The 12,249-nt window shown below is 48.2% G+C and overlaps 1 protein-coding gene across 1 annotated transcript; it reads left to right on the top strand.

Annotated features, from left to right (window-relative positions):
- The first annotated feature begins 6,516 nt into the window (after positions 1 to 6,516).
- On the top strand, positions 6,517 to 12,049 carry CYP17A1 (cytochrome P450 family 17 subfamily A member 1). The gene is made up of 8 exons (XM_030865582.3): positions 6,517 to 6,813; positions 8,277 to 8,415; positions 8,620 to 8,849; positions 9,444 to 9,530; positions 9,920 to 10,135; positions 10,470 to 10,639; positions 11,140 to 11,243; positions 11,750 to 12,049. Exons 1-8 carry the CDS (start codon positions 6,517 to 6,519, stop codon positions 12,034 to 12,036), a joined length of 1,530 nt encoding a protein of 509 aa, XP_030721442.1. The 3' UTR covers positions 12,037 to 12,049.
- The last annotated feature ends 200 nt before the right edge of the window (positions 12,050 to 12,249 follow it).

The raw sequence follows: 12,249 nt of genomic DNA on the forward strand, positions 1-12,249 counted from the left end.
GAGTGCCACAGCTACTGAGTCTGCGCTCTAGAGCCTGCAAGCCACAACTACTGAGCCCTCGTGTCACAACTACTGAAGCCCGTGCGCTAGAGCCTGTGCTCCGCAACAAGAGAAGCCACCGCAATGAGAAGCCTGCGCACTGCATCGAAGAGTAGCCCCCACTCGCCGCAACTAGAGAAAGCCTGCGCACAGCAACGAAGACCCAATGCAGCCAAAAATAAATATAAATAAATAAATACATAAATAAATAAATATTGGGTTGGCCAAAAAATTTCATTCAGGTTTTTCTGTAAGCTGTTATGGAAAAATCCAAACGAACTTTTTGGCCAACCCAATATTAGGATGTAATGTACAACATGACACATATAATTAACACTGCTGTAAGTTATATATAAAAGTTGTTTAAAAAAAGAAAGTTGTTAAGAGAGTAAATCCTAAGAGTTCTCATCACAAGGAAAACATATTTTTTCTATTTCTTTAGTTTGTATCTACGTGAGGTGATGGATGTTCACGAAACTTATTGTGATAATAATTTCATGACATATGAAGCCAAACCGGTACACCTTAAACTTATACAGTACTGTATGTCAATTATATCTCAATAAAATTGGAAGAAAACAAAAGGACAAATGGGGGAAATGCTGTCCGAAGAAGAGTCCAGTTTAGGTAAGGCAGGAAGTAGAGAGAACATTCTATAGCCAGATAAGGAAAATAAGGAAGTATGCTTGGACTTCCCTGGTGGTCCAGTGGCTAAGACTCTGCGCTCCCAGTGCAGGGGGCCTGGGTTCGATCCCTGGTCAGAGTACTAGATCCTACATGCTGCAATTAAGAGTGTACGCGCTGCAACTAAAGATCCCGCATGCTGCAATGAAGATCCCTCATGCCACAACTAAGACCCAGCGCAGCCAAATAAATAAATAAATAAATTTAAAAATAGCATCTATTTGTTAAAAAAAGGAAGTATGCTTGTTCTAGAAACAGAGAATACCAGAGGGGTCAGGGGAAAGGTTTTGGAGAGAAGGAGAAAAGCAATTGGATGCGTGGAGCAGAAGAATAACAAAGAAAGATGGGGATGGGAATAAGTGAGGATACAGGGAACCTTGAGTCAACGGTGAAGTCACTGTTGTGAGAAGCTGATGCAAGCTATGGATCCTCTCTCCAGAAAAAAATATATTTATACGTACATGCAAATGTTGCATGCAATCTCAGGTAGGTCACAAACTCCATGGACACCCAACATTTTTAATTTTTAAAAATATTTATTTATTTTGGCTGTGCCGGGTCTTAGTTGCAGCACGTGAGATCTTTGTTACAGCATGTTTTTTAGTGCCGGCATGTGGACTTCTTAGTTGCGGCATGCAGACTCTTAGTTGCGGCATGCATGCGGGATCTAGTTCCGCCACCAGGGTTCGACCAGGGATTTAACTCCGCACTGGGAGTGCAGAGTCTTACCCCCTGGACCACCAGGGGAGTCCCCCCAACTTTTTAAGGTAAATTTTTTTCATGTGTATTTTATATTTTTTAATTTTTATTTTATATTGGGGTATAGTTGATTTACAACGTTGTTTTTTTTTTTTTTTTTTTTTGCGGTACGCGGGCCTCTCACTGCCGTGGCCTCTCCCGCTGCGGAGCACAAGCTCCGGACGCGCAGGCCCAGCGTCCATGGCTCACGGCCGCTCCGCGGCATGCGGGATCCTCCCAAACCGGGCACGAACCCGCGTCCCCCGCATCTGCAGGCGGACCCTCAACCACTGCGCCACCAGGGAAGCCCTACAACGTTGTTTTTAAAGTAAACTTTTTATTGAAGTATAATATACATGCAAATAATTGGTTTCCCACTGAAAGTGAACTTCCCTATGTTACCAAAAACCAGATCAAGAAGCAGAACATCACCTGCTCCTCAGAATCCCCGCCCTGAGTCCTCTTTCAGTCACTAACCATCCCGCAAGGGTAACCGATATCCTGACTTCTATAACCATAGACTAGTTTGATCTGTTTTTGAATTTTATATAAATAAAATCATAATGATGCATTCTTATAAGTCCGGTTTCTTTACTCAATATTATGTTTGGGTGGTTCATCCATGTTGGTGCATGGAGTTGCAGTTCATTCATTCTCATGTCTGTATCATATTCCACTGTATGATGTATGACAATTTATCCATTCTACAATCCATAAATATCTGGGTTTGGGACTGTTACAAATAGTGCTGTTGTAAGTACTCTTGCACATGCCTTTTGGTGAACATATGTACACATTCTGTTGGTTATACACCTAAGAATAGAGTTCCCAGGTCATAGGTTCAGCTCTAGTAGATAATGGGTCTTATGTTTTGACAAGGAACAAGGAAAACAGGGATGCAGGGGAAGTGGAATTCATACAAGCTTTCAGCCCGAATTCTAGTATAAAGTTATACAAGATGTTTTGCAATGATCATTTATCAATACTGAGAATGAAATAAAACCACAACAATCAAAGACTGGATGAATAAACCCAAGGGGAGATTCGCTGAAAAGATTAATAAAACTTCTGACAAGTCAAGAAAAAAATAGAAAACATAAAATTTTAAGAAATATTAATTGCCAAAACGGACTCAGGAAGACTCAGAAGAGTTGAGGAGACTAATAATTATTGAAGAAACCGGAAAATTACGTTAGAGAATTCTCTCTCCAAAAAAAGCACTAGGACCTGACACTTCTCATGGTCACCTTTCTTTAGTGCTTCAAAGAATAGATAACTCCCATGCTATTTAATCTGGTTTAGGACATAGAAAAAGATGGAAAGTTTCTCCAATAACTTTACATAACTAACAAAATCATAATACCAAAACTTAACAAGGCATAAATAAGAAAACTTCAACCCATTTTTTCATATGACTAAAGATGCAAAAGAAAGAAAATCCTAAGTAAATTGCAAAGAGAATCCAATTCTGTATTAAAAGAAGACACTCTGGATAAGTTAGTATTATTCTAGGAATGGTGGGATACCAAGAAATCTACCAATATAATGCATCTCATAAATAATTCAGTATTTGTCAGAAATCTTTAAAATATGTATACAAAGCCTTTGACCAACAACTCCACTTTTAGGATTCTATCCTAAGAAAATATAACAGTTATGCACAAAGCTTTCACCACAAGGCTATTCCTTAGTGTTGTTTATATCAACAACAAAGACAAAAACAGAAAGAACACAATACAGGGTCAGCTAACCTATCCTCTACATACATATGAAATAACCTATGACAATGAAATAATATGAAGCCATTAAAAATAATGTTGTAGGGCTTCCCTGGTGGCGCAGTGGTTGAGAGTCTGCCTGCCGATGCAGGGGACACAGGTTTGTGCCCCGGTCCGGGAGGATCCCACGTGCCGCGGAGCGGCTGGGCCCGTGAGCCATGGTTGCTGAGCCTGCACGTCGGAGCCTATGCGCCGCAACAGTGAGAGGCCCACGTACCACAAAAAAAAAAATAAAATAAATAATAATAATGTTGTAGAAAAGTATTTTAATAACATAGAAAAATATCCATGCCAAAAAACTGCAATATGGCCTCATGTAGGTTAAAAAATACGTTTCAAATTTTTAGTTTTAGCTATCTGCATTCTCCAGATTTTTTGCAATTATCATGTATAACTTCTCCAATATAGTGATAAGGATGTGAAGCAACCACTTTTTTAAATTCCTGTTTCTTGTTTGTGATTGGGGGTGAAATGTCAGAGAATCACCTTGGCATTCACTTTAGGAACAGAAAGTACTCATTCGTATTTCTCTACCAGCTGGTTGACCCCACTTAGGGCCCAGCCTGGATCACAGGCCTCCCCACTTCTCACCCAGCTGTCAAACTTTACACAAGATCTCATCCAGTCTACCCCAGCACTGATGCCAGATTCACCCTCCTCAAATACCACTGTACCTGTCACTTCCCTGCCGCAGAACTTTCAATAGCTCCCCACCCTCCCTAGCTTTCCAATTCAGGGCTCCAGAGCCTGATTCAATGTACCTGTCAGATCTTACTTCTCAGGGACGCCCCACAGTACACCCCCTTCACGTCTGTAGCAGGACCATCACCATCCCACACACGTCGTGCCCCTTCGGCCTCCACATACTTGACTCTGCTGCTCTCCCTTCCAGCCGTGCCCCTCCTCCCCCCACCCCATGCCGCTGCCTAATAAATAGTCCCAACTCTCCTTCAAGGCTTAGCTCAAATCCCCTTTCTTTCATGAAGACTACCCCAGCTCATACCTCTGACCGCAAATGGGCCTACAAGTCTGAACAACATTTGAACTGTTGAAGTAGTGGGCGAAGTCTGGTTTACAAGGCCTTGAGGATTCATCTTCATCATGAGGTCCCCGCCCTGCTGCCTTCCTGCCTAATCCCAGCAGCCCTCACGCCAGTCCATTCTCCTCAAAGTACAGACATTGGCAGATCACCCCCCGAGAGGGGCAGAAATTCCATCTCTCACCTTTGTGAGTCTCACTCAGTGAGTCCTGGTTGCCTGCCTGAGGACCCACCTCCTCTACGATGACTGACACCAGAAGTCACGCTGGTGATGACTGACACTGTCTTGGGACTGTGACCTTACCTGGTATTATCAAATCATTGATTAATACTAACAGCCACTGAAGGTTTGCAGCAGAAAATGAGGATTTTGTCTGTTAGGAAGATCCACTAATAAGAGTTCAGAAAAAGTAGGAAGGCCATTTTGGTATCACAATGTTAAGAGTAAATATTGAATGAGTACTTACACCGTGCCAGGCAGCACTTTTACATGCATTATCTCACTGAGTCACAACAGCCTTAAGAAGTATATTCCAGGGCTTCTCTGGTGGCTCAGTGGTTGAGAGTCCGCCTGCTGATGCAGGGGACACGGGTTCGTGCCCCAGTCCGGGAAGATCCCACATGCCGCAGAGCGGCTGGGCCCGTGAGCCATGGCCGCTAAGTCTGCGAGTCCGGAGCCTGTGCTCCTCAACGGGAGAGGCCACAACAGTGAGAGGCCCGTGTACCGCAAAAAAAAAAATAAATAAAAAAAAAATAAGTACATTCCATTCTTATCCCCATTATAGAGGAGGAAACTGAAACTTTGAACAGCTAAGTAACCATAAAATTACTATATGACCCAGCAATTCCACTCCTAGGTATATACCCCCCAACATTGAAAACAGGGACCCAAACAGATACTTGTACACCAGCGGTCCCCAACCTTTTTGGCAGCAGGAACTGCTTTCGTGGGAGACAATTTTTCCACAGACGGCGGGGTGGTGAGGGGATGGGTCAGGCAGTAATGTGAGCGATGGGGAGCGATGGGGAGCGGCAGATGAAGCTTTGCTCACTTGCCCGCCACTCACCTCCTGCTGTGCGGCCCGGTTCCTAACAGGGGGTTGAGGACCCCTGTTGTACACCCATGTCCATAGCAGCATTATTCACAGTAGCCAAAGGTGGAAACAACCAAAGTGTCCATGACTAATGGACCAACAAAATGTGGTATAGCCATATAATAGAATATTATTCAGTCATAAAAAAGAATGAAGTTCTGATATATGCTACAAAGCACATGAACCTCGAACACATTATGCTAAGTGAAATAAGCCAGTCACAAAAGATCAAATGTTATATGATTCCACTTATGTGCAATAGGCATAATTCATAGAGACAAGTTAGATTAGAGGTTACCAGGGGCTGAGGGGAGGGGGAAAAGGGGAGTTATTGCTTCATTGGTACACCTTCTGTTTGGGGTGATGAAAACAGTTTTAGAAGTAGATAGTGGTGATGGCTGTACAACATTGTGAGTATATTCAATGCTACGAAATTGTACACTTAAAATGGTAAATTTTATGTTATGTACATTTTAACATAATAAAACTTTTTTTTTTTAAGTCGTATAGCTAGAAAGTGGTCAAGCTAGAATTTGAGCCCAAACCTTTCTGACTCTAGGGCCCATGCTCTCAATCCAAGAGTTTTACTCCCCCTAGAAAAAGCAGCCAACCGGGAGCCAGGAGGGCTGGATTCTTGTCATCACCATCTGTGTGACCTTATACAAGCCTGATCTTCCAAGGCCTCACTTTGCCCAGCTGTTAAATGATAAGATTGAATAGCTTTGACAATCCCTGCTGGTCATAACAGTCCTGACAGTGTCAGCTATGCATTGATTGTGATTTTACAGCATGGAAAATCCCAAGCCTTGACTCCTGACCTAGATATCATTTGCTTCTGGCGCACTCTGGAGACACTGATGGACAGGGAGCGAGGGAGAGGGACCGGCTGTCCACCCCTTACCTAGCCCCTCCCCTAGGGGTTTGCCCTGGAGTCGAGCCAGCTCTTGAAGAAGGCCTCCACTCCTCTCCCCATTCTAGGAGAGGGATCGGGCCTGGCTGTGCTCCAGGATAAACTTCCACAAGGCGAGCAATAATATAAAGTCAAGGTGAAGATCAGGGCAGCCCTTAAAAAGGCCTCCTTGCACCCTAAAGTGGCTGACGCCACTCCACAGCTGTTTGTCCTGCCTGCCGCCACCCGGCCACCATGTGGGTGCTCTTGGCTCTCTTGCTGCTCACCCTCGCCTATTTATTTTGGCCCAAGACCACGGGCTCTGGTGCCAAATACCCCAAGAGCCTCCCATCCCTGCCCCTGGTGGGCAGCCTGCCGTTCCTCCCCAGACATGGCCACCAGCACGTGAACTTCTTCAAGCTGCAGGAAAAATATGGCCCCATCTATTCCTTTCGTCTGGGTTCCAAGACTACTGTGATGATTGGCCACTACCAGCTGGCCAGGGAGGTGCTTCTCAAGAAGGGCAAGGAATTCTCCGGGCGGTCCAAAGTGGTAAGCAGTACCTATCATCCCTCTTCTCTCACCACTCCCTGGGGATGTTCAGTTCTCCAGGCAAGGCCATGCCTGGAATGACACTTCCAGCTCCAACAACCTGTGATTCTTCCAAAAACAGACTGCCGGGGCTGTGGGTGGGAAGTGACCCCTTGGACCCCATCCAGTCTCTAAACTAGGCAGGAAGAATTAAAGGAAGATTTCATTTTCTGGGCTTCCCAGGAGGTGGGGTGGGGTGGGAGTGGTGGTTTGAGGGCGTCAGGGAGCCCTTAAAACAGTCATCTCGCCCGTGAACTGGATGATGATCTGAGCTTAGACTTCCATAATGAACTGAGACAGTGCATATAAAGCACTTACCCAGTGCCCAGTGCAGGAAGTGCTCAATAAACAGCCTTGATGAGTGCTGTTCTTCACATGGAAAAGGGGGGGAGTGATTGCCGTCCTCCGTGGAAATTTGTGAGGGAGAAAAACCCTGGCTCTTGGAGGGCTGGGATTGCTGTATTCCTGGAGCTTTCTCCAGCTGCTCCAGCCGCAGGGAACTGACCCATGGGAGCACTTTGAGGGAGGATGCTGATGAGCCAGCCTATTGAGCTTTCTGTTTTGCTCCTGGGGGGCAGAGGGGAGTGGGAGTTAACCATCCAGCAACACTGCCAGCCCCCCACTGCAGCACCCGGCTGCTGAGAACTCCCTTGAACATCGCGGGCAAGGCCCCCTGGCTGCTCATCTTTGATCAGACCAAGGGTTGACTCTTTTTACCTTGGACCAGTCAGCCAGGTCTGCGGGCCAACTGTCCCCCTTCCAACTCTGCTGAGCTCTTCTCTCCAGAGCAAAGAGGAAGGAGGAGGCTAGTCAGATGGGGTTTGCAGGTCAGGGGATAGAAGAGGGGAGGTTTGGGAGCTTTATGGTTTGGGGGGTGCCTCTGAGAAGAGGCAGCTTGGCCCAAGTCCAGACTGGGTGGACAAGAAATCTGCACTCTCCAGATGCGGCCCTGGGGTGGGCACACAGCCTGGCAATGGAAGGGTAATAAACTAAGGGCGGCTGAGCTGCTGTGCCTTCAGCAGCCTCCGCCCCCAGAGGGCCCAGGGAAAGGCAGGGGTTTGGGCTGTCCTCGGTCTCCGCTCCTGTTCCCGGGACAGGCACAATTTAGAGAGTTCATCCCATCCACAGCTGCCTTCCCCTGGTCAGAAACTGATGAGAAAAAGAGGCTCAGAGGTCACCTGTCACTGACCTGAACCCCAGGACCGCTGCATTCTAATTCAGTGTTCTTTTTCTCCTCGCTCTGTCTCTCTGATGGAGTTGGGAGTGTGAGGTCATAGGTTCTGTCCTACCAAGGCCTTACAGTCATGACAGAGTGGAGCAGGGAGGTCCCACACGGAGGCGGAACGGCAGGTACCTGCCTTCTTCCCCAGAGCTAGGACCGGTGGATGGTGTCTGATTCCTATGTCCTTTCCTGCTTTCCAAAGTTGACTCTAGACATCCTGTCAGACAACCAAAAGGGCATCGCCTTCGCCGACCATGGTGCCGTCTGGCAGCTGCATCGGAAGTTGGCACAGAACGCCTTTGCCCTGTTCAAGGATGGCAACCTGAAGCTAGAGAAGATCAGTGAGTGCCCAGCCAGTCCTGGGCTGCTGGAGGGAGAAGAGGTTTGGGAGGGGAGAGGGTTCTGGATGATTCCATCTAGCATTTTCTTGGCTACCGCTGCCATCTACTGGACATCTGCTCTCTGTCCTTGACTAAGATGGAACTGGTAGAGAGCGGGTGACGGGCGGCTCAATTCCCCACCCTCATGCCCCTTTCTCCCCTCAGTTAATCGGGAAGTCAGTTTACTCTGCGACTCCCTGGCCACCCGGCATGGAGAGTCCATAAATTTGTCGGAGCATCTCTCTCTGGCGGTGACCAACATAATCAGCTTTATCTGCTTCAACTTCTCCTTCAAGAATGAGGATCCTGCCCTGAAGGCCATATACAAGTTCAATGATGGCATCCTGGAGGCTCAGGGCAAGGAGATTTTGTCAGACATATTCCCTGGGTTTAAGGTGAGGATGAGGCCGGGCCCCACTGTCAGATCTCAGCAGACCCTGACAGCACCCCCAGTTCTTCTTTCCTCTTTCAGTTCAGCTCCAGACCCACCTTTTTTTTCTGACCACCTCAGCCACAGTGACCTCTACCTCCTCTGACTCTTAAAACCTTGCTGCTCCTCTACAGAAATCGGTTTAGCTTTTAAATTATGCATTTGAATACTCATGATAATGGCTCTCGTTTATTCACCAATTGCCATGTGCCAGTACCAGCACTCCACAAGCATTAATCATGCATTTCCCTTGGAAGTGGGTTTTATTATCCCCATACAGTTGAGAATACAGGCTTCAAGAAGTTAAGGAACCTAACCAAGGCTTGAGACTCAAGTCTATCTTACTACTGGGTAAACCCTGAATCAGTGCTGGATGTTTGATTGAATGGGGAAGGGGACGTGGAGGTGACTCCTTTCTCCCTTGTTTGGAATTGTCCTAGTTGTCACTGATGGTCCCATTCTGGGTCCGTATCCTGCCTTCCATTCTGGCTGAAGTTTGGGGTTAGAGTGGGAACTCTCCAGAGTCAGAAAGATAGGATTTGACATTTCTACTTTGCAGATTTTCCCCAGCAAAGCCCTGGAAAAGATAAAGAGTTGTGTTCGAATGCGAAACGAATTGCTGAGTGAAATCCTTGAAAAAAGTAAGGTAGGTGATGGAGCAGAAGAGATGATGAGTTAGGTGGAAAGCATCATGAGAGCAGGGTTGGGTCCATTTTGGACACTGTAGGATCTCCTGCACCTAGCAGAGAGCCTGGCATATAGTAAGTGCTCAATAAAAACTGACTCAACTAATGAATAGGCGTGGAGAAGTGAGGAATTGAAGAGGATCCTAGAAGGGACTTGTCTACCCCCCAAATTTAAAGAGGACCTAGTGCTTCCTCCTACTTCCACAAGCTCATGGGTCCTGACTAGCCTCACTCCACTCCCTCACTTCCAAGTGGGAGAAGCCTTTGTATCTACAGTCTGGGGTGAGAGTATGGCAGGGGTTGCAGATGGGGTTTCTTCCTCATCACTCTCCCAATCTCACCCAACCAGGAGAACTTCACCAGTGACTCCATCACTAACTTGCTGGACATACTGATCCAAGCCAAGATGAACGCAGACAATAACAATGCTGGACCAGACCAGGATTCAAAGCTGCTTTCAGACAGACACATGCTCACCACCATAGGGGACATCTTCGGGGCCGGCGTGGAAACCACCACCTCTGTGATAAAGTGGATTGTGGCCTTCCTGCTACATTATCCTCCAGTGAGCTTCTCCCTACCCCAGCCTTCCCAACCACTCTTGACCCCAGCCAGACTCACCTCTGCTCCAGAGAGGGAGCAGAGAGGGAGGAAGAGACTATACCCTCAGGACTTCTTTGCAGGATGAATGGGCTGCCGCACCCCTTACCCAAGCAGTGGTTGGCTCTGGCCCTTGGGTGGAACTGCCCCGTCTTCTGGAAACAAAGCCTGGGCTCGCAGAGCCATCACTGGGAAGGGTCTGGGCCAGTTCTTCTGGATGTGACAGTAGGATTCTTCTAAGCCCTTGCTTCTCCTGGGCTTAAACACCCTGGTAATATCCACCCTGTTCTGGCCCTCAGTTGAAGAAGAGGATCCAGGATGATGTCGACCAGAATATAGGTTTCAATCGCACACCAACTATCAGTGACCGGAACCGCCTTGTCCTGCTGGAGGCCACCATCCGAGAGGTGCTTCGAATCCGGCCTGTGTCCCCCACGCTCATCCCCCACAAGGCTATTGTTGACTCCAGGTGTGCCTTCCCTCCCAGTAACATCCAGCCCACCTGGTCCCTCCTCCATCACCCCACACCCCCAGCTGGCTACAGTCAACCACTGACTACCACTCATCCTACCCATGACCCTATTGACCAATGTGTCTACCACCCACTGACACCCACTGACTAATCCACAGATCTACCTGACCTCCCTCAGAAGCTGACTGCTGCCACGTGGAGACATGTGGTGTGGGATGCTCCTACCCAATCCAATAGCCGCAACACACATACATACTCACAGGCACCAGCTCAACATGCATACCTGTGGGCCACAAGTGTTGATACATAAGTGCTTGTCAGGAGGAAAGGGCTGGATTCATAGTCCACCTGGTAGAAGCTGAGAAAAAGATGAGGGAGTGGCCATGAGGGAGTAAAGGGCTCTTTTCCCCAAAGTGGGGGACCACAGAGGCTTGGGGTTGAGCAGGTGGGGAAGGGCAATATTCCAGACCCTCTTTTCCTCTCCCTCCCTGGGGCAGCATTGGTGACCTTACCATTGACAAGGGCACAGATGTTGTGGTCAATTTGTGGGCACTGCATCACAGTGAGAAGGAGTGGCACCGGCCCGACCTGTTCATGCCCGGTGAGTCCCTGTTCTGTCCTGCTCCCTGGCCACACAGCCACCTCTGTGCCCACCTTTCCAGCACCACTTCCCCTCTGCTGAGCTTGCCACTAGCAAACTCCTGACTCCAACTACGTGGACCTGTTGACACCCCCATCCTATGCTAGACTTAGCCAGATTCTTCACAGCTGGGTTCCCACCTTCTCCTTCCACCAACTGCAAATCTCCTCCTCTAAGAAGCCCTCTAGGCATATGTCTCCCATGAAGTCAGCCCCCTCTCCCCTAGGATGGTGGCATTTGCATCTGTTAATACGCCTTCTTTCCATCTGTCCTGAATATTTCATCTCCTCTGTGTGATTAAGGGCTACCAGAGAGCAGGGCTGTATCTCTCCTCAGACTGGGCCCCCCTCCCCCAAGTAAGGTGATCCACCTTCTCAGGGTGGGGTCCCCTGGGCAGGACCATGTTGCCCCCCCTCCTCTGCTTACTCCTGCCCTGGGCCCTGACTGACACCTCCCCATGTCCACAGAGCGCTTCTTGGACCCCACGGGGACCAAGCTCATCTCGCCATCGTTAAGCTACTTGCCCTTCGGAGCAGGACCCCGCTCCTGCATAGGTGAGATGCTAGCCCGCCAGGAGCTCTTCCTCTTCATGACCTGGTTGCTGCAGAGGTTCGACCTGGAGATCCCGGATGATGGGAAGCTACCCTCTCTGGAGGGCAACCCCGGTTTAGTCTTACAGATCGATCCTTTCAAAGTGAAGATCAAGGTGCGCCAGGCCTGGAAGGAAGCCCAGGCCGAGGGTAGCACCTCGTGACCCCGCCCTGTGTGACCCCACAGCACGGAATTAGAGGAGCTCCCCCACCTTCCCCAACCATTCCTCCCTCCTCCCCACCCACTCTGCCTTCTTTTCCAGCCTGCAGCCCTGGCAGTGCTGTGCATAAACAGTTGTGGTTTTTTTTTCAGAAGGTCCCTGAGCAGTTCATTCATTTGTTTGTTCACTCATTCTTTCAGAGAGTATTTTATTGAG

The sequence above is a fragment of the Globicephala melas genome, chromosome 16 (assembly GCF_963455315.2).
Source record: "Globicephala melas chromosome 16, mGloMel1.2, whole genome shotgun sequence".
Classification (NCBI taxonomy): domain Eukaryota; kingdom Metazoa; phylum Chordata; class Mammalia; order Artiodactyla; family Delphinidae; genus Globicephala; species Globicephala melas.